Source organism: Macaca mulatta, chromosome 9, assembly GCF_049350105.2.
Source record: "Macaca mulatta isolate MMU2019108-1 chromosome 9, T2T-MMU8v2.0, whole genome shotgun sequence".
Classification (NCBI taxonomy): domain Eukaryota; kingdom Metazoa; phylum Chordata; class Mammalia; order Primates; family Cercopithecidae; genus Macaca; species Macaca mulatta.
Genome location: NC_133414.1, coordinates 60,250,398 through 60,276,872, shown reverse-complemented (window position 1 = coordinate 60,276,872; position 26,475 = coordinate 60,250,398). Strand labels below are relative to the sequence as shown.

Sequence of the window (26,475 nt, the reverse complement as noted above, 5' to 3'; positions counted from 1 at the left end):
CAGGAGGCTTTATTCTTTCCATTATAAAGATGGCAAAAACAGAGCCCAGGGTGGTTATTCATTGGAATTGCTAGGAGTTGACCTCAGATCTCTCTTATTCTCAGTTCATGTATTTTTGTCCCCTCTCTACTGCTTCCCAGCTTACTGTGTTGAACAAGTTACATAACCTTTCCAGCACCCTATCCCTCAGCAGCCAGCCTATTGGGCTTGGAGTTGTGGCTCCAGGCCCCATGTGCTTTCTCTATAACTGTTCCGGTTAAAGCTGGTGCAGGCAGGCCTTCAGGTCTCTCACCAACATGGCGTCTCTGCCTGGGATGCAACATGCCAAGCAGGTACCTCCCTGCCCTCCTGCATGTGCCTTAGCCCCTGGTCCACTGTGGCCTTATCCCTGGACCACTATGGTTTTGTGTCAAGGACAAGAACTTGAGGCCAAGGAAAGGAGGATGAGTGCACTGATTGTTGACCCATGAACATGTTCAAGCAAATATATAGAAAGTTTGTGCAAGGGATGTGTGTGTGTATGTTACCCTCTACATTCCCCGGGCTGGTACGGTTAGCCTATGTTGAGGCATTTTGTAGCAAGTGTTGGTCTCATAAGCTGGGACTTCCCGTAATTCAGATGTCATTGTGAGACTTTGTGGGCTTTGTGCTTTTTCTAAATTTCTAAGTGAAACATACCCACAATAGGGGCGTGGCAGGACTGTGTGCATGCTCCTACAGCACAGTCCCCACTCCTGCTCCCCCTATCGTCTCAGAAGTGCTTGCCTTTGCTGGACACATGGCACAGGAGACTTTCCAGGGCATGACTGCTTCCCAGGCGTCTGGTAGGCATGCCTCTGGCAGAAGCCTCTGGAGCTGCAGGCACTGTCCTGGCCCTGGGGGATGCTGGTGGTGCCGAGGCTAGGGTGGCAAAAGCTTAACTCATTTCTTTGTGTGAACGTTGGAGTTCTGGTTGCCTCCAGCAATACCTGGGATGGTAATTATTCAATTATTCTGTGCCACCTCTGCATCATTGATTAATGATTCCCAGGACCACAAACACATTTCTCTGCAAACAGCTCTGTTTGACTTGAGGAGTGACTGATTTAATGCATATTAATTATGGGCCCATGTCAGTTACCACGTGGCTGGGGACGTCCCTTGTACAGCTTCCAGAACCAGTCCAACGTCAGTCCTCAAGTGAGGATTTGCTTTTGTTATTGTTCTTTGATTACATGAAAAATTAAACATCTGTTTTTTTTTCTTACAAACTCATAAATATATGAATTTGACCTTGGTGGAAATGATCTATTCGAAGGAAGGGATATTTTCCTCTGGACTGCAGAGAGTGGCATCTTCTATAAGCTCCTCCCAGATATCTTTAGCTGAGGCTGTTTGTAGAAGGTGGGGGTGGGTATCAACCTTTCTATGCAGTAACTTCCTGTATTCCTGAATCTCCATGACTTTCTGAAATGCAAACAACACATGTCATTCCTACTTAATATTTCTGAGATGCTGGTTAGCATTCTTCATATACAAGGCCATTCCAGAGCTGACCTTATGGTTTCCCTGGACTAACTTCCCTTATCCTTACACATGCACATGAACACACACACATGTATGCACAGACTCACATGTGCAACCACATGCACATGTACGTGCATGTGTGCATAATCACATGCACACACACATGCACACATATGCATACACATGTGTGCACGTGCACACATACACATAGACACGCTTCTGACTTTTTAATTATACAGAACTACCTATAATCTCCAAAATGTCCAACTGGTTCAAGACTTTGTGCCTTGGAATGCTTCTCCCATGTTTTTATCTTTGTAACTCCTAACCCCAGCCTTGGAGTCACCTCCTCAGGAACCACTCCTCTGGTGTCACCACTGCCCCTTCTTCCATCTCAGTCTGAGTGAGGCACACTCCTGTGTGTTCCCAGAGCACCTGTGCTTTTCCTCCCACCCTGTGCTGGGAGAGCTCATATCCTGCTCTCTCTCTTTCCTGTTATGTTGTAAACATCTTAAAGGCATGTTTTATTTTCCTTTGTGCCTCCCAGGGTGTGGGGCATATGCTAAACATTTAATATGTACCTGTTAAATAAATGAATGAACAAGTAGATGAGTGAATTATGGGCAATATGCTGACACCAGATGAAACCTTTTTTTTTTCTTAGCCTAGCTGGTGCCCAATAGTCAGTTTCTTAGTGTATGGGCTTCAGATCATCTGCATCAGAATCTTCTGGGTTGCTTATTAAAATTCACATTCTAGGGCCCTACTCTGCACCTGTTGAATTGAAACGTCTGGGGATGTAACCTGGGAATATGAATTTTATCAAGTTGTGCAGGTGATTCTCATACAGACTAACTTTTCAAATAAATGCCCAAATCCATGAGTCCAAGTTTTACAATATTCAGAGCTATCCTGGCTAAAAATATGCTCCAATTTTAATCAGTTGCCAATGAGCAGTCCTTAGTGAACACAGGTTATGGTGAGTATTGTGCTTTGAACAGTCCTTGGGACTTGTAATATGTTTCACATTTCGCTGGTGCAACCAAACAAGAGCAAAAGTATTGCCATTTCCACCTGGTCTCCTCTGAGTCTGCAAAGATGGGAGGTGTGGCTGTCTGCAGGCTCTCTGTGGAAGTGACACATGCAAGCAGCCAGGGGGCATCCCTGCTCCTCATCTCAACCTGAGATGTACTTACATAAAAAGATCCATGCATCATTACATTCCTTTCCATATTTCCCAAATTAATATATATGTGTATATATATAAAATATAAAACAATAAGGAGATGATATATCTCTACACATATATGTATATGTATAAATAGATAGCATCTCCTTATTGTTTTAATATACATTTCTTTGATTATTAGTATGGCTGAATTTTCCATCTAAACACATTTAAGAATGAAAACGTAGATACCAGAACTCATAGGTGGCCAAAATAATGTAATTTATGTAGCCTTTTGCCTTTTTGATACTTGACTTTTTCTCAGCAACCTGTGTTTTTCTAAAAAATAAGAATACTTATTCCATATGCTAATACTATTAGAATGTATTCAGAACAAGGTTGAGGCAAGCAGAGATGTAGGAAGAGGGCAGATGATAAATGGGAGCAGGGCTAAAGCTTTCGTTGCAGCAGACTCACTCACCGTACACACAAAAATAAGGGAATGCATATATTGACAGCTCTGTTACTGGGTACCTTCAGTCACTTCTCTGGACCTCAGTTTTCCTACCTGTAAAATCAGGGTATTTCACTAAGTTGCAGACTGCTAATGATAGAGAAACCTTTAGAGAGCATCCAGTTGACCTTGCCCTTTATAGATGCACCGCTGAGGCCTGACTTTAGAAGAATGTGCTGGTGTGTGCTACCACTGAATGTCCCACTAGATTGTTGTCTCCCTGCTATGGTTTGAATGTCCCCCAAAATTCTTGTGTTGGAAACTTAATTGCCATTGTAACAGTATTAAGAGATGGGGTCTTTAAGAAGTGATTAGGCCATGAGAGCACGACCCCATGAATAGATTAATGCCATTATTGCAGGAATGGGTTCGTTATTATGGGATGGGATCCTGATAAAAAGGATAAGTTTGGCCCCATTTCTCTCTCTGTCTTGCATGCTCACTTCCAGCTTCTGCTCTTCCACCATGGGGTGACCCTCACCAGATGCCAGTGCCATGCTCTGGGACTTCCTAGCCACCAGAACCAATAGCCAAATAAACATTTCTGTTTATAAATTACCCAGTCTGGGGTATTCTGTTATTGCAGCAGAAAATGAACAAAGATACCCTCTAACTTTAGCTCCAGCATTTTGTTGATTTCTGGACAACCTGTTTGTCATCATACACAGAGCTAGTTGTGGCTACTTTCTTAGTTATTTTACCCATCAAGAGTGCTAATATATCATTCAGCTGATCTTAAAAAAGCTCTACTTATGAGGCAAAAGTTCTACTCTTTAAAGTGATCAATACAATCATGGCATAAGGGATTTCTTAATCATGAGTAAACTTAGGGATGGAGCCCTCCTAGTGCTAATTTAAGTGGAAAAGCAGGTAATAGTTCACTTGGGTTCATTTTCTAGTTTTTAAAATGCCATTTCTTTTCTAGCAGAATCAATGTTTAAGCTATTAACCCAGGTCTCACCAGACATTTTTCTTGTGGTTTGGCTTATTCTGGTTGATACTTAAGTCTTCCCAAAGGGAAGCACCAGATCATAGGCATCTGCTCTGAGACCCTGGTGCAGGCACCATGGAGGCTGTGGTGGGGGCCTGGTGTCACGGGCAGACGAGAGGATTTGGAGGCACATAGGCCAGGACTGGCACTGCAGAGCCACATCATCTCATCATGTGAACCTGAGGATGGGGTCTCTGAGTCTCATCTGGGAAAAAGTATAACAGGAGAAAAAGTTTAAGCAGCCTGACATAATCTTCCTAATAGTCCTGGTGGGAGTGTAAATTAGTGTCACCTTGCAGGAGGGTAATCTAGCAATGGCTACCTAAATTTAAAATGCCCACACCCTTGACCTGCAATTCTCCTTATAGAAATTTATGCTTCAGATTTACTTGTGTATTCAAAATGACTTACCTACAAGGATGGTAATTGTAGCATTGCCTGTTATATCAAAACATTTTAAAGCAACCTGGATCAAAAGAGCACTGACTGGTCAAATAAACTGTAGTACATCCATTCAAGGGAATTGTCCGCAACTATTAATAAGAATTAGACAGCTCTATAATAAATGATTTGGAAAATTATCTAAGATGAATTGTTAAGAGAAAAGTCTAGATGCAGAGCAGTAAGCATATAAGTATATTCTTTGTATAAAAAAGAATCTGTATAAACATGCTAATGTATTCATACAATCTCTTTGTATGAATGTATGATAAAGTGGTAATAGTGGTTGCCCCTGGGGAAGACTACTAGAGAACCTGGGAATGCCACACAGTTACTCAAGTCCCAAAGTAGACATTTATCATTTATCCTTAATCCATCCTCCCTCTCCTCCCCTCCCCTCTCCTCCCCTCACCTCCCCCTCCCCCCTTCCTTCTTTCTTCCCTTCCCTTCTTTTCTTCCTTCCTTCCTTCCTTCCTTCCTTCCTTCCTTCCTTCCTTCCTTCCTTCCTTCCTTCCTTCCTTCCTTCTGTCCTTCTCTTCTCTTTTCTTTTCTTTTTCTTCTTTTTCTTTCCAGTTAGTCCAGTAGCAGCTCCTGTCAATTCTCCATCTTCTTGTTTAGATACACCCACTTCCTTCCTTCTGCATTCTGCCATCTATCCCAGACCACTGAAATAGCAACATGACAGGGCACCCTCCTTTCAGTCTTGACCCTTTCTAATGCTATCTCCACCCAGCAGTCAGTGTCATCTTTTAGAAACAAGCTCTCTCGCAACTTTCTGTTGCAATGACAGTAAAACCCAATGGCCATGCTAAGGTACCTAAGACTATCTATGATGGAGATACTCCTACTTTCCAACTTCATCTCAGCCATACTGACCACTTTTCTGTTCTCCAAATCAGCCCTTCCTGCCTCTAGACCCTTAACTGGATGTCCCCGTTCCTTGAAATGTTCTTCTCCAAGCTTTTCCAGAACTTACATGTTTCCATCCTTCAAGTTTCAGGGTCTATGTCCTCGCCAAGAATAGTGTCCAAGAACAGAAGTGTTCTCGCCAAGTTTCTCCCTGCCTTTGTCATGATCACTCTGGTTTTTCTCTCTCAGCATGTATCACAGGTTGTAATAGTCTGTTGCTTAAAATCCCACTACTGGATTTTAAGCCCTATGAGGGTAGGATCTTGTATATCTTGTCCACCTTATTCCCAAAGCCTGGTTCAGTGCCTCCCATGAAACAGAGGCTGAATCTGTAACTGTTGAATAGATGACCACCTGGATGAATGAATGAAATTGGAAATGAATCCACTTTGGACCCTGGCCTGGAAGGTGGCTGGAGGGCTAGCTCCCCTGACAAAGTAGATTCGGGATAGACCAAGAAAGCCAGCTACCTGCACCAACCTTGGTTACAGAAACAGAGGCTCTCGGCTGTTTTAGGAAGAACAGCTCAGCCCTGACTTGTCCTGGATCATAGTGATTAATACTTATCTTGGAACAAAACCCTCAGTGAACCTTTGCTTTCTGCCCTTGGCTCTGGCTTTCACTAATCCCATTTGGTGCAAAAGTTGGAGAACTGGTCTTCGGGGTCTGCTCTCCAGGTGTCACCACTGTGGCCTTGTCATTGCTCCCAAAGGTGAGCAGGGAGCTTTGCTTCAGTCCCAGGCTGTGTCACTTAGTAGGTAGCTGATCTTTAGTGAGAGTCTTATCTCCTGGAACCTCTTTTGTATTTTTTCTCCCAAGCATATCTATTCTGCTTTTGTATAACTGAAATTAGCACAAAATTACCATGAGAAAATGCTGGCCTTGGCCTTATTCTTGGTCCCTTTAGGCTCTCATGTTCTAGAATTTATTGATTCACTCACTTGTTCTTTTAGGGTTTACTATGTAAGGACCCACTTGGTCTTTACTACATGCAGAACTCTGGGTCATACCAAGACATTATCACAGGTCAGGTTCTGCATGGAGAAAGTTGATTGGGAATGAGGATTGCAAGACTGGGCCGATGGAGAAGTACAACCACAATGTAGTCTCAGCAAAGACTTCAGCTGATTCCAGAGCAGCTATAGGTTTGGGATGGTTGTTTAGAGTTTTCTTGAATTGAGCCAGAGGGGCTAAGCCTTCCTACTCTACATTGTCCAGTTGTTGGGTACAGACTGCCCCTGGGAAGAGGATGTGACCTTGGGCCAGGGGCTGTATTCAGCTAAGGCAACTCTGGAGAACTGCCAACATTTCCAGCAACAGGGGAAATGCTCACCTCAGTCCAAGAGGAGGGATCTGGGCAGATCACTGTGCATCTTCTGAACATGTTTCCTTGGCCTTGCAGAGATGGCAGTACCTGTCTTGCACTTGTGGTTCTAGGCACATTTGAGTTCTAGTCCTGGCTCAACCATGTACCAGCTGGTCCCTGGACAAGCTCCCTCTCCTCTGTAACTGAGGGATGTCTTGTACCTGGTGAACTTTCCTCACGGTTAACTGTGGGATGCTTTGCATGTTTGTAGAGGGCCTTAAAGTGAGAGAAAGGACTTCGATGTGCTGAATATAGCAGTAAACACTCACCCACACAGCTTGGTGGGAGCAGGGGTGGGCTTGGGTAGAATAAACACCAGCCTGGGTGGGATGTGGTACTGCCACGTAGGCTGTGAAGAGTAGTACAGCTCTGGGGCAGCAGGACTGCCATTCATACAAGGCACTGCTCTCACCTCCAAGTGCCCTGTGGGTGGCTGGTCACTGCCCTCCTGTTTCCGCCAAGAATCATGGGCATGCTTCCTGTGCACCACCTGACTCTGGCACTCTCTCCTTCCAGGTGACGCAGAAGTTCTCCCTGGTGATTGTGCAGGGCCACCTGGTGTCAGAAGGGGTCCTGCTCTTTGGCCACCAACACTTCTACATCTGCGAGAACTTCACACTGTCTCCCACGGGTGATGTCTATTGTACCCGTCACTGCTTATCCAAGTGAGTTATCCACTTCTCCCAGCAGATTCTTCCCTGAGCCCCATTCATCCTTACCAGCCTGCCCTACTCTTCCCCTTCTCACCTTGTTCTTACAGTGGGCTTAGGTTTGGGCCTAAAACCGAGCCATGAGATAAAATAGAAGAACCTGCAGGCATAGGCCATCTGTGGCCACAGTTCCCCTAAGCAGTGATCAGGACTGGGTACCAATGTGGCAGCTCCTCAGGTCTCCCCTAATGTGGAATGTCAGGACTCAGGGATCAGTCCTTCAGTTATTTGCGTGGCTGAATTCAGTCACGCATCAACTTACTCAACAACATGTTGGTTGCTCATTCTGCATAAGAAAACAGGCACCGCCCCTCTCTTCCGAGGGACTTAATGCAATCGGCAGCATGCACAGTGTCTTTTGGAAACTGTTGGCCGCGCACTATGATCCTGGGACAAAATATGTGTTATGAGAGGGCTCTTCAGGGTTCAGGATTGGAGGGATGGCCTGGGACTGGAGTGGTGGGGAAGAGCTACCTGAGGAAGGGACCAAGATCTGAGTCTTGCAGAATGGGTGAGACTTGGGAAGAAACTTGAAGTCATTTTTACACCAACAAATACCAGAGGCCTTTGGCAGGAAATGCCGAGTTCTTTAGGATCTAGTGCAATTGGTCTATTTGGGTACGGTCAGCCCTTATTGTGCAATTCTCCTGTGTTTATGAAGTAAGGCCATTCAAAAATCAAATTGACTGAACTTTTGCCAAAAGTCCAATTGTCAAGTGTATGTTTTCACTTGATCACTGTCTTCGAAGATATTTAGATGAAGATTTCTTCGTGCAGTGATAGGCCTTGCCTTTTCCAGATGACCCAGTTTCAGATAATGACAAGATGACCTCTTAGCCCAGTGGCTCTCAAACTAGCTGACACCAGCATCACCTGGAGGGCTTGTTAGCACACAGATCCCTGAGTCCTGCCCCACCCTAGTTTCTAATTCAGAAGGTCTGGGGCAAGGCCTGAGGCTTAATAAGTTCCTAGCTGATGCTGATTCTATCGCTGGTCTGGGACCACACTTTGAGAGCCACTGTTTTAGGCTACTGACAGAGGAGTCCAAGTCTTATCTGCCAATAACCAAGAACTTTAACTTCCAATTGTCCTATCACTTCCAGCCTATGTCGGGAAGCAAGAGTTGAAGGAGTGCGGAAGAGTAGATGTCAGCCCACCTTGGTTGATTTAGATCAAACTGCTCTAAAATGCTTGGCATTTTTCTGTCTGCTAATTTCCATATTTTATTCATACCAAATGTTCACCGATTGCTGTGAGTCTTCTGTGCTTCTCCAAGGCAGGAGAAGCATAATTAATACTTGGCATCCTCATCCCATCTTATTGCTCATGTTTTATTGATACTGATCAATATGGACAATAGGCCTGCAGCCGTGCCTCTCTGAGAGCTGATGAAAGCTTTCTACTCTATCCGTATGCCCGGCGTGCCCCTGTGATGACTCACATAATCCACTGCTATGCTCTTCACCTCTGGTTTACATAGACTTAGTGTTAGATAAGATCTTATTGATTAGGTAAATTGTGTTTATGAGGTGCATCTAATCATGATCAAATTCACTATATCTGCACTTTTAACAGAAACCCAGTGGTCAGATTTTATGTACTCACTTGATTTGCAATGACGGACAAGGGAGACTTCTCATGTCTGAAAATGTACTTTTCTAGAATGCAAGCAGGAGTAGAGTGAGAACAAATCACTACCCTGGAATTACACTGGGGAAGTGCCCAGGTAGTTTAAGTCACCATACCTCAAAGAAGCATTTGTTATTCAGACAGTGCTTTCTCTCCGGGGTCTTGTCTACTGCCCTAAGAAACTACTAGCACTCCTGGAGATGCAGTTCTGAGACAGACTATTAGATCATGCCAGATCAATGGGGATTAAGTCTTATTTTGACCATGGAGATTAAAGAAGATACATAAATAAGCTTGGTAAAAATAAAGCTAAGTGCAATGTTTCTGTAAAAGACTGCTATGAAATGGAGTCAGTTGCACATTAGACCTTGAAAGAGCCTCTCCAATGTAGCATAAAAATATCCTAAATCAGACTCAAGAACACTGCAGACTCCTTGACAGTGATTGGACTTTGCACTTTGGAAATTTCCTCAGAAACGAACAGCCTTCTGAGAAGGTTAGCTTTTGCTTGTCGTAGGTCCGTTTCTTAGCTGATTCGGGTGGCTGTATTCATTTGCTAGGGCAGTCAAAAACTGGGTGGCTTAAAAAAAACAAAACAAAACAGAAACGTGTTGTTTCATAGTCCTAGAGGCTGGCAGTACGAAACCAAGGCAAGGCCATGCTTCCTCTGACTGCTCTAGGGAAGCCTCCTTACTTGCCTCTTTCAGCTTCTTGTGTTTGCAGACAATCGTTTGTATCCCTTGGCTTGGAGATGCATTGCTTCAGGCACCTGGTCATCGTGTCCCTGTGTCTTCACATCATCTTCCCTCTGTGAGTCTATCTCCGTGTCCAAATTTTCCCTTTTTATAAGGACACCAGTCAGGTTGGATTTGGACCCACCCTTCATTTTAACTTGATTACCTCTGTAAATAGGCTCTTTTCAAATACAATCACAGTCTGAGGTACTGGGGGTTAGGATTTCAACATATCTCCTTTGGGGGACACGGTTCTACCCATGACAAGGGCAATTAAGCTCACAAGGCAGAGAATTTGATTAACTTGGTGGGAACCCAAGTCATCCAACTGGCTCTTTGTGATAGAGTATTTTAAATCCGATAATTCTTCCCCATCAGTGAGCAGTTTTAAATAGTCATTTCTGTTTTATTCAGTTCAACAAGTATTTATTGAAAATCTGTCTTATGCTCAGCACCATAGTTGACTCCGTAGATGGAAAGAGTGAATTAGATGTGGACTAAATCTGGTAGAGGGTTTACAATCTAGTGAATGGTTCTGGGTATAAATTCCAGGTATAATTCTGGCAATAGTCAGGTAACTTCAAATGTGGGCCAAATCGAAGTGTGTTTTATCCTGAAATCCACTTCTACTATCAAAGAACAGGTCAACCAATATCATAACTACCATTTATCTCATTGTGATTTATCGAGTCAGAATATTGACAGTGATCCTATGCACACTTGGACAGTTTTTGCAGATCCTGCTGGCTGTTATGCTGCGGAAATGTGAATGGCAGCCTCTGAACTATGGCAATGACTCTACCCAAAGGGTATGGATCAGCTGCCTATCTGGTACCCTTGGCTGCCTGAACTTCGATTCATTTTGTAGAACATATAGGGTGTAGTACTGTCGGAGACTCCCAATCACAGCTGTGTGAATAATACTACATATAATAGACCTCAATTTGGAGGTCAATCAGGGGACTCAATAATGTACATAATTCAATAATGTACATAATTTAGCTTTTCTGAGACTTTGGGTCTATCTGAGGATCCATGCCCTAGATGTTTATTCAGTTTCTACAAGCGGGAAGAAAATGACTATCCTTTCTCCTAAAAGCTCGTTACTATTTTTCAGAGCATTCTTCTGTATGTCATCTGTGTTTCAGAGTCCTGAGTTGCAGAAACAGTCAGCACAGAGTAAACTGTGCTCCCCACAAAGCAGGGAGCCAGTTGGAGAGCTCTGTAAAAGCTAGGGAGCATTTCTGCCTCCAGGGAGAAAAGGCACTGTTGAAAGAGCGTGGGTGTTAGAGTTGGAGGACCTGGATTTGAAACTAAGTTCCACCTCTTTTAAGGACCACATGACCTTGGAAAATTCTCACCTCTCTGGAATGCAGTTTCCTCATTTATGATATGGGAATAAAAATAAGTCATGCTCAGTATAAGGTTTCCTTATGAGGATCCAATTAAATAATGAATAGGGAAACGCTTGGCAGGCCAGAGAGCATGACAGTCACTTAGCAAACATGCCCCGAGCTCAGGGGAAGATACAGAGGACAGAGAGCCATGGACAAAGACCTGGGCCTTGCAGGGTCTGCAGGGGAGAGAGACCAGCCAGACATGCAGCTAAGGTATGGAAAATATTTTCTGTGGTTCCCACAAGCATGGGATGATGGGAGCACAGAGGAGTGGCCATGTCATCCCCACCAGTACCTTGACCTGGGATGCTGCTAGACCTAAGCCAAAGGTAGGAAGGAGAATTGTCTCTATGGCCTTGCTGGGAGTCAGAGATGTGTAGGGGCAGCTCAGCTGAGATCCATATAGAGGCATTAATAATGGACAAAGGACCTCAGCCAGCAGCAGGTTTGTATTACAGCATCCCGGCAGAAGCATTCAGAACCAAAGCTGCATTTTGTGTTTGATCCATCCTACCACGACGTGGCTTAGAGGAGAGGGCCTGGGAGGGTTGTTCTGAGAAGGGGCTGCAGAGAGCCTGAGTTTGCAGCCTCAAAGTCCAGCTGTTCAGGGGCCTAACCAAGGCACTCAGGCTGTGTTTCACTTGGGCAGGCTTCCCTGCTGCCCAGCACAAGTCCAAGCTCTTAGGGCTGCACATGCTGGACTGCCACTGAGCATAGACTAGAGAATTCCCTCTGGGCCTCTGTGACTACTGGGCCTCTCCCGACTTCCCCAGGAAGTGGGGCACAGAGGCTCCATGGGCTGCATTGTAGACTGGGCCATGGGGACCACACTGGGAGCTGGAATGGGAGAAGCTGAAACAATTTCCTCACCCACTCCCTACCACCTTGGGCTGGGGCTGGCAGGACCACCTTGGGGCAGGGGCCCTTACAGCCCTTGGCTCTCTGGGCCTGTGGTTGGCGCACAGGCTTCTTGAGGGCTGACGTGCTTGGGACGCCTTCGTTTCTCAGTCCTGGCATCTTATCAGAATGGTTGTGGTTGTATACACAATTTAAGATGACTGCATGCCCCAGATGTTCAGAAATGTAACTGTCTATAACTGAAATCAACTTTATTTCTCAAGCTCCCATGTGTCCAGATGATGAAAAGGTTCATATGATTAGCTCAAGGCATTTCAGTTATCTCCAGTGTACAAATTGTTCTCTTTGGGAATAAATATTTGGACAAATTTATTATCCTCCCTTTCCCCTCCTCTCTTCTGCTTCTCCAGGAGGAGGGGTCACTCTGGGATCTTTCTGGAAAAGCCTCCTGCACACCCCTCATAACTCTCCAAGGGGCCTCATCTCAGGACTGCCTGATGCCTGCTGGAGGCATACCTCTGTTTCTCCAGGTGCCTGGGAGGTGGGTCCCACATCACACGTGGGTCCCTTCTCTGCCTTTTGAGTGAGTCTCTTACCAGCTCTCCAAGATTGCTTCTCACTACTCAAGGCCTGGCCTGGGAATTTTAAGATGCACCCGCTACACTTTCTGTCTCCAGCCTGGGTCTTGCAAACAGAACGAGCTCTGGCTTTCAGGAAGTTGTTTGTGCTGTGTGACTGAGCAATCGCTTCAGAATTCAGTGCACTCCTTTGTCCTGGGCAGGGTGTACCCAGCAACTCAGGCCTGTGCCTTTGTATGGTCTGCAAGGGAGAGAGACCAGTCAGACATACAGCCAAAGGGCAAAGGATATTTGCTGTGGTTCCTGTTAGCATGGATGCTGGGAGCACAGATGAGTGGCTGTGTCATCCCCACTAGTACTTTGACCTGGGATGTGGTTTGACCTAAGCCAAGGGTAGGAAGGAAAATTACCACTATGGCCCCACTGGGAGTCAGATATGTTTAGGGGAAGGTCAGCTGAGAGCCAGATAGCTCTCAGGGCTGCCAAAGATGTGGGCGAGGCAGGCCAAGGGTCCTGAAGAGCTTCCTGGTTTAACACCAGATATCATTCTGCAGTCTCAGTGACAGCCTCACTCACCTCTGGAGAGAACTCATCCTGAAGGTTCCCAGGACCCAGGCCAGGCTGGACAGCCTCTCAGAATGCAGGAGCTGTGCAGATGAGCTCCGGCTGCTGTCCTCATGCCTCGCCAGCATCCTCTCTGCTTTCCTCTGCTCCCCTCCCTCCTCTTCCCTGTGGTGCCTGACCCCTCCTAACACTGGTTTGCATTCAGTCTTACAGTCACCTGGCTTCCCTCGAACCTCCCTGCCAAGTGCTCTGTACTCCACAATCCTGCCATGAAGGGTCTAAGTCCTGCCAGTCCCTGTGGCAGCCACAGGCCACACCTGACTCAGTTACCTCATCCAGCCTCTCAGCCCTTCCAGGGAAATAGGTCATTCAATACAAAACAAGAACACCTGGGCAGAGGGACTAAAGCGTGTGGCAGAGCAGGCATCCTGGCGCTGAGACTGTCATGCCTGGGCAGAGGTAGCTGGCACAGGGCCAGGCTGGGCATGGGGGAGCCAGGGAAGAGAGGCCACAGGAACCCACCAGGGCTCCTGCGCATGGTTTAGGGTCATGCACAGCACCCATGAAGCCCTCCCTGCCAGCCCCCACTCTCACCCAGGGGACTTCTCACCCCCACCCTCATACCCTTTGTCAGCATCATCCTGGAAACTGTGCCACTTTCTTGCTGTCCCCTGGCCTGGTGAGGCTGACACCCTACCCTGGTCCTCCAGGGCAGGGCAGCTTTCATGTGTCAGTGGCCAGTGCCAGAGCTGACGTGGGCAAGCACTCAACAAGGATTTCTCAGATGAGTAGGGCTAGCATACTGGTTGGCAGTGACCCCCGCACCTCTCTGATGTGTCCTTGGAAATGTGGGTGGGGCTGGTGGAGGGCAGGAAGAGGAAGAAGCCTGCACATGTCCTCATTCTGATGTCTGAACATGTGCCCTGCATGCCTGTTTCCTTCTCAGCATCAGCGATCCGTTCATTTTCAACCTGTGCAGCAAAGACAGGTCCACTGACCATTACTCGTGCCAGCGCCACAGCTATGCTGACATGCGGGAGCTACGGCAGGCTCGCTTCCTCCTGCAGGTAAGCACACTGCGTGCTGGCACACCTGGGGCCTGCAAGAGGCAGGGCCATGGGACAGGTGGTCCAGGAGCCATCCAGAGACACATCGCTGTGACCCGTCTTTGTGCTTATGCGCAGCCCAGTGCCCTTAAGGAGACACCCACGAGTTCCCTGGGCTTATGGTCCCAGGTGGGAGTTCTGACTTCTGCTCCACTCTCTCCAGTCCCTGCTATTGGCTGTTGGGCCTTTCACTATGTCTTTTAAGATTCAGCTACTTCGCTGCTTTGCTCTTGACATAGCCTAGAGCTGCCTTGGAGATTTAGGAATACACGGCAGGACAGATGCATTGCCTCCCAGTAGAGCTGGTGACTGGGAGTAGAGTGCCCTCTGCCCTGCCCTCCCACAGGTGTAATATCTCCCTTGCTGACATACTCTCCCCCTCTCTCCCCAAGGTGCTCACCTATTGGCAAGCTCCTGCTTGGCGCTGTTTCTGGGGCCAAGTGGTTTAGGGATCTCCCAGCTGCCCCCTCCAACCAGGGTCTTTCAGTGCCTCACCCATGCCTTCAAGGGCTTAGTAGGGCATGCGACAGAGGTGGTGGCTCCTTTCAGAGGAGGAGCTCAGCCAGAAGCTGGTCATAATCTTCCACTTCTCATGCCACCTCACAGATGGATCACACTTTCTAGAAACATCACCTGAGCAGCAAAGGGAGTAGGGTAAACTTCAGGGGCCCCCAGCGACCTCAAACACATCTTGCCTTCATTACCCCAAGCTCAGCAATAGCAAAGCTGCATCCCCATCCTGTGGGCCTCCAGGGCAGCTGGCAGAAAAGAGGATCTGGGGACCACGTGACAGGAGGGGCAGGCTCTCTTCCCACCCTCTCTGCAGGGTCACTGTTAGTTCCAAAGGCCAGCAAGAGAGCAGTGCTTGGTCTAGATGAACTAGATATTTTTCGTTTGTAAATCTATTTTCTGTAGGTGGGTCATTGATTCATCCAGTGACCCCCTCCTGCAAGAGGTCTCATTATCATTCTCCGAAACTGAAGCTCAGGGAGGCCTTTAAGGTAGGGGAATTTCTGAAAGGCCGCAGCTGCCCTCCTGTCAAGGGTTTGCCAGCAGCTCTGCTCTAGCCCTCTAATGAGCACTCGTCCTCCCTCTGCTGCTTTTGCCTACAACACAGTTAGTTCTCGTTTTGCGTGGGCTTCCTGAGGGCCTTTGCAGGGTGAGGGAACTGAAAGAGCATAGTGGAAGCAGCAGCCCAGCCCTCATGGTTCTATGATTATATGTCTACCCTACATGTTATGTACAGTAGCAGATAGGTATCAGTCAGTGGGACTTTTTCCCCCAGTACATGGTGATTGTTTCCAGAGGGTTGGTTCACCTGAAGTGATGGAAGCCAAAGGGAGAGCTTTTTGAGCAAGGCCACCATTTGTCCATCCCTGGATTCTCCCAGGAGAAAGGCAGAGCTTGGCAATCAAGGTATCCAGGGCAAGCTGTATCCTCCACAAATTCTGCATTCACTTCCTGTTTTGCACATTACTTATATTTATATTTGTAGAAAAAAAATCCAAGGGTCTCCTGTCCACTAGCAGAGGAGAGGAGGTATGCAACATCCTTGCAGATACCTTCTCTCTCTGAGAGAAGAGAGTTAACGAACTGGACTTTGAGAACTCACTTCCAGTCAGGTGGATGCAGGACAGGACTCTGTTATTGGGTGCAGTACCCACCTCTGAGTCTGAACCTTACCCCACCCCATCCTTCCCTCCATGTACAGGTCTCACCTCTCCCTAACTCTCCCTTCAGCCCTGGATATTCCCTCTCTTTGGTCTCATCTCGTCCCTGAGGCTTATCTTATAGGGGACTCACTCTATCTCTTATTCCAAGTTTATTATTTACATAGCTTGGAATAGAAGGGGGTTAGAAAGGAAACAAGGATGGGAGGAAAAAAAAGAAAAGATAACTATGTGAATTTGATTTAGGAATTAAGAAAGTACCCCTGACAAAAACCTTACTATGCTAGTGGGGCCACATCAAAATGGCCTGGGCAGGGGGCCCTGCGCTGCTTAAGTCTGTAGGTCAACCCATGATGCTGCCAGGCTGCACCCACTGAACTAGCTTTCCTAGTATGTCTGGTAAGGTGACCTCCTGGCTCACCCATGCCATAACTCAGAAGTGAAAATGTCTGAGGATGGCATGGCTGCTTTCTCTCATATCTGCCTCACGCTTGCCCTGGGAGTGGGCCTTTTACTTCCTGCTTCAATGGAACTCAGAGCTGTGGTCAGGCCCCCTGCCCTCCCACCAAGGTCTTCCCACCGTGGGAACTCAAAAGGACCATCCGGGAAGGGTCTTCTGACACAGAAACCCCCAGTGACCCATTTCCAGCAGCTCTGTCACCCTGGGGCGTCTCTAGTCCACAAAATATCAGGAGCATTAAAAGGGGCTTCTCTTCACAGGACATGGCCCTGGAGATCTTCTTCCACAATGGATATTCCAAGTTTCTTGTATTCTACAACAGTGATCGGAGTAAGGCCTTTAAAAGGTAAGAACTTGAAAATCCTCCTTTTGAGAAAACTGATCCTGAACTGAGAGCAGAGGGGCAGAGAACACTCAGCTCTGTGCTAAGGAAAAGTGCTCTCAACCCACAGTGAGCGCCACTCAGGCTGGGCCCAGGGAGGCACTGCTGGCCCGCAGAACTGCCAAGTCATGAAACGAGGTACGGGAACAGGCAGAGAAGGCCCTTCCTTCAGTCCTAGGAAGCAGGCTCCGTTTTCCTGAACTGAAGTGGCATAGAACAGGAAGCGAGAAAAAAAATTACACAGCTACAACAGAGTTAAGGAACTGGCTGTTTAATGGGCCTTCCAGAATGTTCTGGCTTTATTTTCTAATTTTCCAAGTAACTTTTTTGGCTTAATCTTTCTTTCTGATCCCAGTTGCCAATTTTAGTGGCTCCAATTTCGTATTTCACTGGAAGGAATTCCAAACAACTGATTTCCCACATGTGCACTGAACATGTTTTTTCTTAAAGAGAGAAGCCTGCTGTTTTAGTTAACTTATCTTTCTCCAGATGGATCAATTTAAGAAATCTCAGCCAGTGTGTAAGTTCTTAATACCATGGTTATTTGTTTTTATTACCGTTAAAGTTATAGATCAGTAGATTGGTTTGTAGTGAATCTAGAAAGAACAGAAAGGAAGGTCAGTTCCTCATCATGATAGACCACAGAGAGGCTGATTAACAGAGGGAGTGGTTATGTGCTGCTCCCCGTGGGCTGAAAGTTCTAAGGTGAGATTTGACATCCCCTCGCCTAGAAGCCTATTTTGTGCTCAGAAATTCAAGCCCTGCCTTCCTAGTGGCCCTGTGGAACTGGCACCCAGGGCCCGCTACTGCATCCAAGAGGCAGGGCTAGGGTGGAGAAAAACAACAGTAGAGAGGCTTTTGTGCTAGTTCTAGGCGTACCTCCTTGGACTGAGGTGAGCCTGCCCATGCGGTTCTTCCACACTGCTGCTAGACTGCCCCCTAAAATTATCTTCAAGGCCTAGTTTAGGCCAAACCAAACAAGCAGACATGCAACCCATTAAACTTGATTCATTTCCCCCTATGGTTTCTGTTCATTAAACAAAGTTTTTCACAGTTGATCTAGAAATCTTACACCTCCACAACTCAGGATGTGAAGGTGGCCTAATGCAAACTCCACAACCACTACCCGCTCGGCTCAAGGAGCCTGGCATTAAGATGGCATTTGTCCCCACAGCAACACACTAGAATGTACAGCAGGGTTGTTGACATTGGCAATGTTGTCAAATGCCTGGCCCAGAGGCAGTACCTCACACACACTGCCTAAGTAATTATTGTTTTATTGTTGTCATTGTTGGTATTAAGGCAATAGTGTGTAATGTCAGATAGTGCTGAGGGTTGCCTCAGAGGTACACCCAGGCCTGGTGTTCATGACCTGGGGGCAGGATGGAGCCTGGGGGAGCAGTAATGAGCCCAGCTTCCTGCCTGGCTCTGGAAATGCCTCTGCAGCAGGTGGAAGGGTCTTGACTCTGCTGATGGAATTATCCCTTCCCTTTTCATGTAGCTTCTGCTCTTTCCAACCCAGCCTGAAGGGGAAAGCCGCCTCGGAGGACCCCCTCAATCTAAGGTAATGGCGAGTAGCCATGCTCTCTGGGCATGGCACTGCCCTGGCTTTGATGTTCCTCCTCTGCCTCATCTCACTCTAAAGAAGTCCTGCAGAGAGCATGCCCGACTGGTTCCCTCATTTTTCTCTCTCCTATTCTTGTTCATCCTTCATCCTACTCCTGAAATTCCTTCTGCCAATTAAACCTCTATGAATAGACTTGAAGTCCCACATGCCCTGTGGCTTTTTCAGACCCAAATGGCAGGAAGCCATCCTCTGCCTTTGGTGACTGGGCAGGTGGCACAGAGGTGTGGAGTCAGGCCCTCCCATGGGTGTGTGTGAGCAATCCCATGCTGTCCCTCCTGTGATGAGGGTTTCTGAACACTTAGAAGCTAAATTCATACATGATGGTGTGCGAATCAGACGTTAACTTAGAAATCTGCACTGTGGGGCGTCTCTCCCAGTGAATGATTTGCTTGCAGTCCCTCCCCCAGGTCCCCTTTCCAGCTACCCAGTTCTCTGGAAGGCCACTTAGGGATCAGTAGATGTTTTTATTTCAATCAGGGGTGAGAACAGAAGAAGGTGGCTGCTGCTGCTGGTTTTCTCCAGGAATGTGTGGGGACCAAGCAAGAGGGTGTCCCCAGGAATGACATTCAAGATATTTATAATCAGCATAAAATGGGTCTCACTAATTCCTTCAAAACTATTTATCAATAGCTTGTGATACATGGTGTTTGCTTCTTGACAGAGCAAAAAGCAAATAGAAAAAAAAAAAATCCCCTGTCCTTATTGAGTTCACATTCTCATGAGGAGGACAGACATAAACCAATATAAATGAGTGAACTATAAAGCATATTAGATAATTATAAGTGTAAGTGTAAAAAACCAAGCAGATAGAGGTGGGCATTGAAATCTTAGATGAGGTGGCAAGCAAAGCCCTTATCAAGAAAACAATCTGTGAATTAAGACTTGGCCGGGTGTGGTGGCTCACTCCTGTAATCTCAGCACTTTGGGAGGCCAACGTGGGCAGATCACCTGAGGTCAAGAGTTCAAGACCAGCCTGGCCAACATGGTGAAACCCTGTTTCTACAAAAATACAAAAAATTAGCCAAGCATGATGGTGGGCGCCTGTAATCCCAGCTACTTGGGAGACTGAGGTGGGAGAAAAGCTTGAACCCAGGAGGCGGAGGTTGCAGTGAGCCGAGATCACACCGCTATACTCCAGCCTAGGCAACAGAGCAAGACTCCGTCCAAAAAAAAAAAAAAAAAGTGGAGAAACATGTTATACAGTTAACTGAGAAAAGTGTGTCAGACCCAGGGAAGAGCAGGGTGTGGCTGAGGCCTGTAAAATTGGAGTGCAGGGAGTTAGCTGAGGTGGAGGTGAGGGAGGTCACAGGGGATAGTTGGTGCAAGATTATCATGTCGGCTTTTATTCCAAATAGATGGGAAGCATTGGAGGAGTTTAAGCAGAGGGATGATGTGAACTGACATATTGATAAGACTCACTCTGGTTGCTGTGCCAAAAATAGACTGGAGTGGGTCAAAGGCAGAAGCTGAGACTAGTTAGGAAGCTATTGCTGGAGGCCACTGCAATAATCCAGGTTAGAGACGATGGTGGCTTGGACCAGGAACATGACAGCAAAGATGATGTGATGTGATCACATTTTGGACATGTTTAAAGGTATATTTGATGGGATCTGATGACAAATCAAGTGTGGGAAGTGCATGTATGTGAGAGAGGACTTACGGATAAGACAGAATATTTAGGCTTCAGCAATTGGAAAATTAAATGGGGATGATCACAGGAAGAGTGGCTGTAGGCCCACTGTGGCTATCTGAAGCTCAGATTTAGACATGTGAATTTTGAGATGCTTATCATACATCTCAAAGGCATTGTGGAGCTATTGGGCATATGAATTTGGAGTTCAAGAGAGAGGTTCAAGTGAGACATAAATTTAGAATAGTGTTTAAAGTCATGAGAATGGGCAAGATTATGAGAATACATGCACATGGAAAAGAGATCAGAGGACTGTGCCCTGGGCACACCAACCTTTAGAGGATAAGGACATGGGCAGGGACAGCTGAAGAGATGGGGAAGGAGTAACCAAAAAGGTAGCAGAAACTGTAGGTGTGGAAGACGTCCTGGAAGCCAGGTGGAGTGATTCAAGGGGGAGTGGTCAAGTGTTGTTGATAGGCCAAGTGGGATAAGAACTGAGAAATGACCATTGAGCTTTGTCACATGAGAGTCATTGGTGACCTTCAATAGACTAATTATAGTGGCTGCTAGTGGAGGCTCTTATTGTGTCAGGCACCTACCCTTTATAGATTGCGGTGAAGTGCAAGGCATACCAGGGTATGGTCCAGGGGACCCAGGCAGCTGTGGGTCACTGGAGTTGGGGTGGCTGTTCACCAACTGTAATGGGTATAGTTTAATAGTTCAACAACAGGATAGTCCTAACTGTGCATATCTGCTGAATCTCAGCCCTGCTGATCTCATATTGTTTATGTTTCATATAAGCCTTTATGTTCATACTTGGATTTCTTAGCAGTGTTTCAGCAAGGTAAATAGCTATTTCAAAATAGCAAGGTAAAAAGCTATTTCAAACTAATTGAAGCAAAAAAAGAGGATTCATGATCACATCTACCTGAAGGTCAAAAATGGTCTTGCTCCAGACATGGCTGGAACGCTAGGCACAAGTAAGTCTGCAGGAAGTGGCGGTTCTCCCTCTCTCAGGGAGGATTTTGCTTGGTCTGGCTCCATTTCTCAGTAGACGTTCTCATCACAGGGGCACCGATGCCCCCAACAGCTCCAGACTGACAGTCAATCACGCAGGAATCCCACCACATGCTCTATCCCGGTAACTTTAGCAAAACTTCCTGAACTGTCATTTTCCCCAGTTAGGTTAATTACATGCCCATACCAGAACCAATCAAATGTTTTCATTGGCTGGATCAGACGGATGCACCCACCCCGCTTCTGGGGATAGGGTCAGTCCCACCCAATTACATAGACCAAATTGAGAGGAGTATGATTCCTTGGGAGAATCAAGGTTCTGTTATCCACAAGGGGGTGAGCACTGAGGGTGTCAGCAAAAGCAGGTGGCCACTCACAGTTCCACGCAGAGGGAAGTTCCAAGCCGCAGTGCTCATGGGCTACAGATGGTTTTCTCTCTCCCTGGAGCAATGCTGCATCAACCGTGGCACACATCACTTCGCTGAGCCTCATTGTCTCTGCAGCTCACCCTTAGATGAACCTATTCTGTAATGTCACTCAGTGACAACATAGTTGTCCCTATGACTGTGGGTAGCTCTTTGTCCATTCTTCGTCTTTTGTCCTGAGAATCTTAGTGGTGCCTTGCCTGGAAACACATACCTTCCTCCACACACCTTCTACTCCAAATAGAGAGGGGCGGGTAGAGGAGGGGCAGAGGGAGGAATGCAGGAGAGGAGCTGACCCCCAGCTGTGCCCACTAAGTTAGAGGCCCCTCAGAAATGATTGCCAGGTTGGAGGAAGATGATGCTCTGTGGATGAGTCAAATGTCTGGAGATTATTCCTTACTCATCCCCAGGTTGATGATGACCTGCAATGCCAACCTGTGTACCACCTTGCTTCTGTGGTACAGCTGAGCCCCATTCTAATTTTATTTCCAATGTGATTATTTTTGCCATCATGGCTACCTGATCCCACTGGAGCAGGGTCTTCCAGAGTTATGCTGGGTCATGCCTGGCACAGTCTCAGCACAGCTCCAGGTTGGAGACCATTGGTGAAGCTTCTGGGGTCAACTAGCAACAGTGCATGGTGCTCCAGAGGAATGCTCATCTCAGCTCATGGAAGGAGAGCCTCAGCAACATGCGGACACCCCACAGTGATGACCCTCGGCTCTGATGCCACCCATGCAGCGAGGGCTTGTGGCAAGACTGTGCTAAATAAACAGCCCTGGCTTCAGGATCAAGCTGACTTGGGCTCATAGTAGGTGCCCAGTAAATTGTAATCCTTCTGCCTACTTTTAGAATCACCTGATGTATGTTTGGGCATGCTAACAGAACAATTGATTAAAAGCAGGTGGCTCTCTTTGTTCTCAGCTCATTGGAGTGGCCCCCTCTCCAGCCCTTCTCTTGCCAGCTCAATTGTGGCTTCAGGAGTTCCAGGGTGGGAAGGCAGTGGTGGTCCTCAGCCTTAGGAAGGCTTGGCTGGCCACTGACATATTCCTGGAATGAAGCTGATGATTTTTCTTTTGGATCACTGGAGGCCATAATTACAGAATGAATCTTGAAAAATGCCTAGCTGCTTGTTAGTCACTCTAATGAATGTGGACTTCTTACCTATTAAGGGGGTGTGTGTGCCGTTCTGAGGGTTTTCAACTGGCCCATGACCCTCGGCCTAGGCTACAGATTTTCACGTCCTAAACCTTCAGCTTTCGATGACTCATGTGGCTCCTTTGGACACCATCCCACACACACAGGAAATCAGAGCTTTTGGTACCAGAGTTTTGCTGAGGCTTTCAGTGACAATGGTTGCCTCCATAACTATATATATATATATATACACACACACACACACACACACACACACACACACACACACTAAGGAGGCTCTCTGGGCCTGAATTCCAAGTGGAAAATACTTGTAAAGCCTGCATGAATCCTGTCCCCATGGTACAGGACTGAACCTTTTGAAGACAGCATGGCAGCCTTTTCAGACTTCTGTGGGGTGCAAGGTTCTGCAAGCTGACAGGGCCTTCTAACATATGCCAGCTAGAGCTGTTGGATGAGTCCTGTTCTGTGGTGTTGAATACCGGCAGGATCTTTGAGATGTAAAAAGATGAATCAGAAAAGGAGAAATGATGGCAGGAACTGCAGGGAAAGGGCGCAGCTAGCTGGAATGCTCTTGTGGATAAACACACATCCTCACACTTAAATGTACTCATGCCCTTCCAGAAAGGGCTACAGACAGCTTCAAAATTAAACACAGGGTACAACCATCCTTTAACAATTACCCAACACTCCTTTAAAGGGGAAAAATATAGATGTGATCATGTGGAGTGATTTAGTTACTCTAATTGTACTGAGACTAAGAAAACTAAAACAAACAATCATGTTGGCTTATATTATTTTCCAGGGATATATAATAAGAAACAGGCTTTTGCAACTTTTTTTTTTTATTTCTGGAACATATTTTCTCTTGGTGCTGAATATCAAATTTGGTTCTTCTCTAAAGGATCATGGGTACCAAAGGTGGCAATTCCTTTTTAATAAAACATACAAAAAGAGTGCTGGGGAACCTAATTCTCTGCATCAGTTCTCTGCAGGAATGGGAGCCTAACATTCACACTTATTTTTGTACAGGCATTCCTTTGGGAAGCTAACATTACCTGGCTCAGTTACATTGCTTTCTAATGACCTCAGTTCATATTGAGCCCAGAGTTTAGAAAACTCAGAGAAATACAAGGCTAGGATGCCTATCTGATTCTCTTTCTCTCAAATCTCTCTTGGGCTCAGCACATATTTTTGGCTAAACTGGAGCATCCACCATGTCATTGAGGCAAAAGCGTCCCTGGGCTGGAGAAAGCTTTTGGGTGTGAGATGGCACTTACATTCAGGGCCTGATTGTACCTGGGTATTTGCAGTTCCTGAAATCATTTCTTAATTCTATAAATTTTTATATATATAATGTTTAGAATGAAATTTATTTTGAGGGTGCAAAGTTTTACAGTTGAACATTTTGCTTATTGTTTCCTTTAGAGATTCTCTCTGAAAAATAACGAAGGACAAATAATTTAGAAAAGCAACCATAAGAACCTATGCGATTCCCATGAGAATATGAGCTTCCATGAAAAATTAACCACACCCCAGAGGAACCACAGTTAGCTGGGGGGAGGCTAAAGTTCAAGTTCCCCTTCCTAGCATTTCTCTTCCTTCAATCCTGCCCCCTAGAGATTCATGCTGTTGGCTACAGATCTATAAGATACACAATTGCTTAACTGGTAAAGGTAGTGCTGGCTCCACCATGGAGTAGAGAAGCATGTCCTTGGGTTTCTTGCCGAACTGAAGCTCTGGAAGCCAACTGTGGAGACCAAGCTACTCATACCCTGTGTCTATACCGGAGTCACTGGGACCAGAGGCGAATGGTACCTGGCTGCAGACTCAAAATGAGAGTGACAGCCAGTGCTGCAGCGTCTAGGAGCTTGTTCACACGGTTGGCTTCGTGGGCCATGAGCATCCGAGCCCTGGCCATTCTGCCTAGGTCATGCTCAGACATTGTCCCTGACCGCATTCCATGTTCATCTTTGTCTGGCTGCACTCAGTTCATGCCTCGTCTCTGCTGTATCCTTAGCCATAACCTCAGATCCCTCCCAGGGCAAAAGCCTGATGCAAGCCCCAGTCACTGCAGCAAGCCTGCCCTTTTCCCTTCCAACTCTACCCAGCCACATTGCTTCCACAACCTTATACTCCCACACCACCAGGGGTGGTGAACACGTGTGCCCAGGAATAGCGATGAGCAACCCACTGGTTCAAGGTTTCTCCCATCCTAGTTGCCACCTGTGCCCAGCTACCTCCAGAAAACCTGGGGCATAGAGAATTCATGCAGTTTCTATTTATTTTAGCAACTTTTTCAGGAATCTGCAAGAGTAAGATCAACAGTGGGTAATTTTAGATTAGCTGGCTGAGCCGAGGTTAAGGTGCCTGAATTGCCTTACTGTGTGCCTCAATTGCATCTCTAGGCTGACTCGGTGTTTTAGATTCTCACTTTAAGCTTGCCATAATGCCTCATAAATCAGCACTGGGCAGACGTATAAGGATCTATTGATTGTTGCATCTAGGCTGTAAGATTTTTGTTTTTTGTTTTTATTTCAAAATATTGATTCACAGCTTCAAAAATAGTACAGAGAGACTCTGTGCACCTTTCACTTAATATCCCCCCCACCATGGTTACATTTTATATAACTATAGCACAATTTCAGAACCAGGACATTGACACTGGTACATGTGTATGCATAGTTCTTTGTCATTGTATCATATATAGATTTGGGTAACCACCTGCACAATCGACATACACAGTTGTTTTTTTTTTTTTTTTTCTTTTTTTTTGAGACGGAGTCTCGCTCTGTCGCCCAGGCTGGAGTGCAGTGGCCGGATCTCAGCTCACTGCAAGCTCCACCTCCCGGGTTTACGCCATTCTCCTGCCTCAGCCTCCCAAGTAGCTGGGACTACAGGCGCCCGCCACCTCGCCCGGCTAGTTTTTGTATTTTTTAGTAGAGACGGGGTTTCACCGTGTTAGCCAGGATGGTCTCGATCTCTTGACCTTGTGATCCGCCCGTCTCGGCCTCCCAAAGTGTGGGATTACAGACTGGAGCCACCGCGCCCGGCCGACATACACAGTTATTTTATCACCACAAAGATATCTCTGTGCGACCACTTTATAGTTATGCCCCCTCCCTGTCTTCCCCACCATCCTTAAATCCTGGGAATCATCAATCTGTTTTCCATATCTATTATTTTTTCATTTAGAGACTGTTCTATACATGGAATCATAGAGTATGTGACTTTTGGAGATGGGCATTTTTGTTTTAGCTGAAAATAGTGCCATTGAGATACATTCAAGTTGTTGCATGTATCAATGGTCTGTTCCTCTTTATTGCTGAGTAGTATTGCATGAGAGAAATATACCAGAGTTTGTTTAACAATTTGTGCATTGAGCAACATTTGGTTGTTTCTATTTTGTGGTCATTATAAATAAAGCAGATCATTTACATTTATTGTAATTATCAAAATGTTAGAATACAAGTCTGCCATTTTATTTTTATTTTTTGTTTTTTCCTGTTCATTTCTCTGTTTTCTTTTTCCTGCCTACCTATGCACCACTAAAAGATTTGTTAAAATTCTACCTTATCTATAGTATTTTTTAGAATATTTTTCTATATAACTTTTTGTATAAATTGGAGTTGCTTGAG

The 26,475-nt window shown here is 46.2% G+C and overlaps 1 protein-coding gene across 8 annotated transcripts in view; it reads left to right on the top strand.

Annotated features, from left to right (window-relative positions):
* Positions 1-26,475, top strand: part of WDFY4 (WDFY family member 4) — a 295,693-nt gene that overhangs the window by 195,943 nt on the left and 73,275 nt on the right. For all 8 annotated transcript variants that reach the window (XM_077945551.1, XM_077945549.1, XM_077945550.1 and 5 more), the window contains 4 exons: positions 7,412-7,560; positions 14,312-14,432; positions 16,862-16,947; positions 18,485-18,547. In XM_077945551.1, coding sequence (XP_077801677.1) covers positions 7,412-7,560; positions 14,312-14,432; positions 16,862-16,947; positions 18,485-18,547 — 419 coding nt within the window. The remainder of the gene's footprint in view (positions 1-7,411; positions 7,561-14,311; positions 14,433-16,861; positions 16,948-18,484; positions 18,548-26,475) is intronic.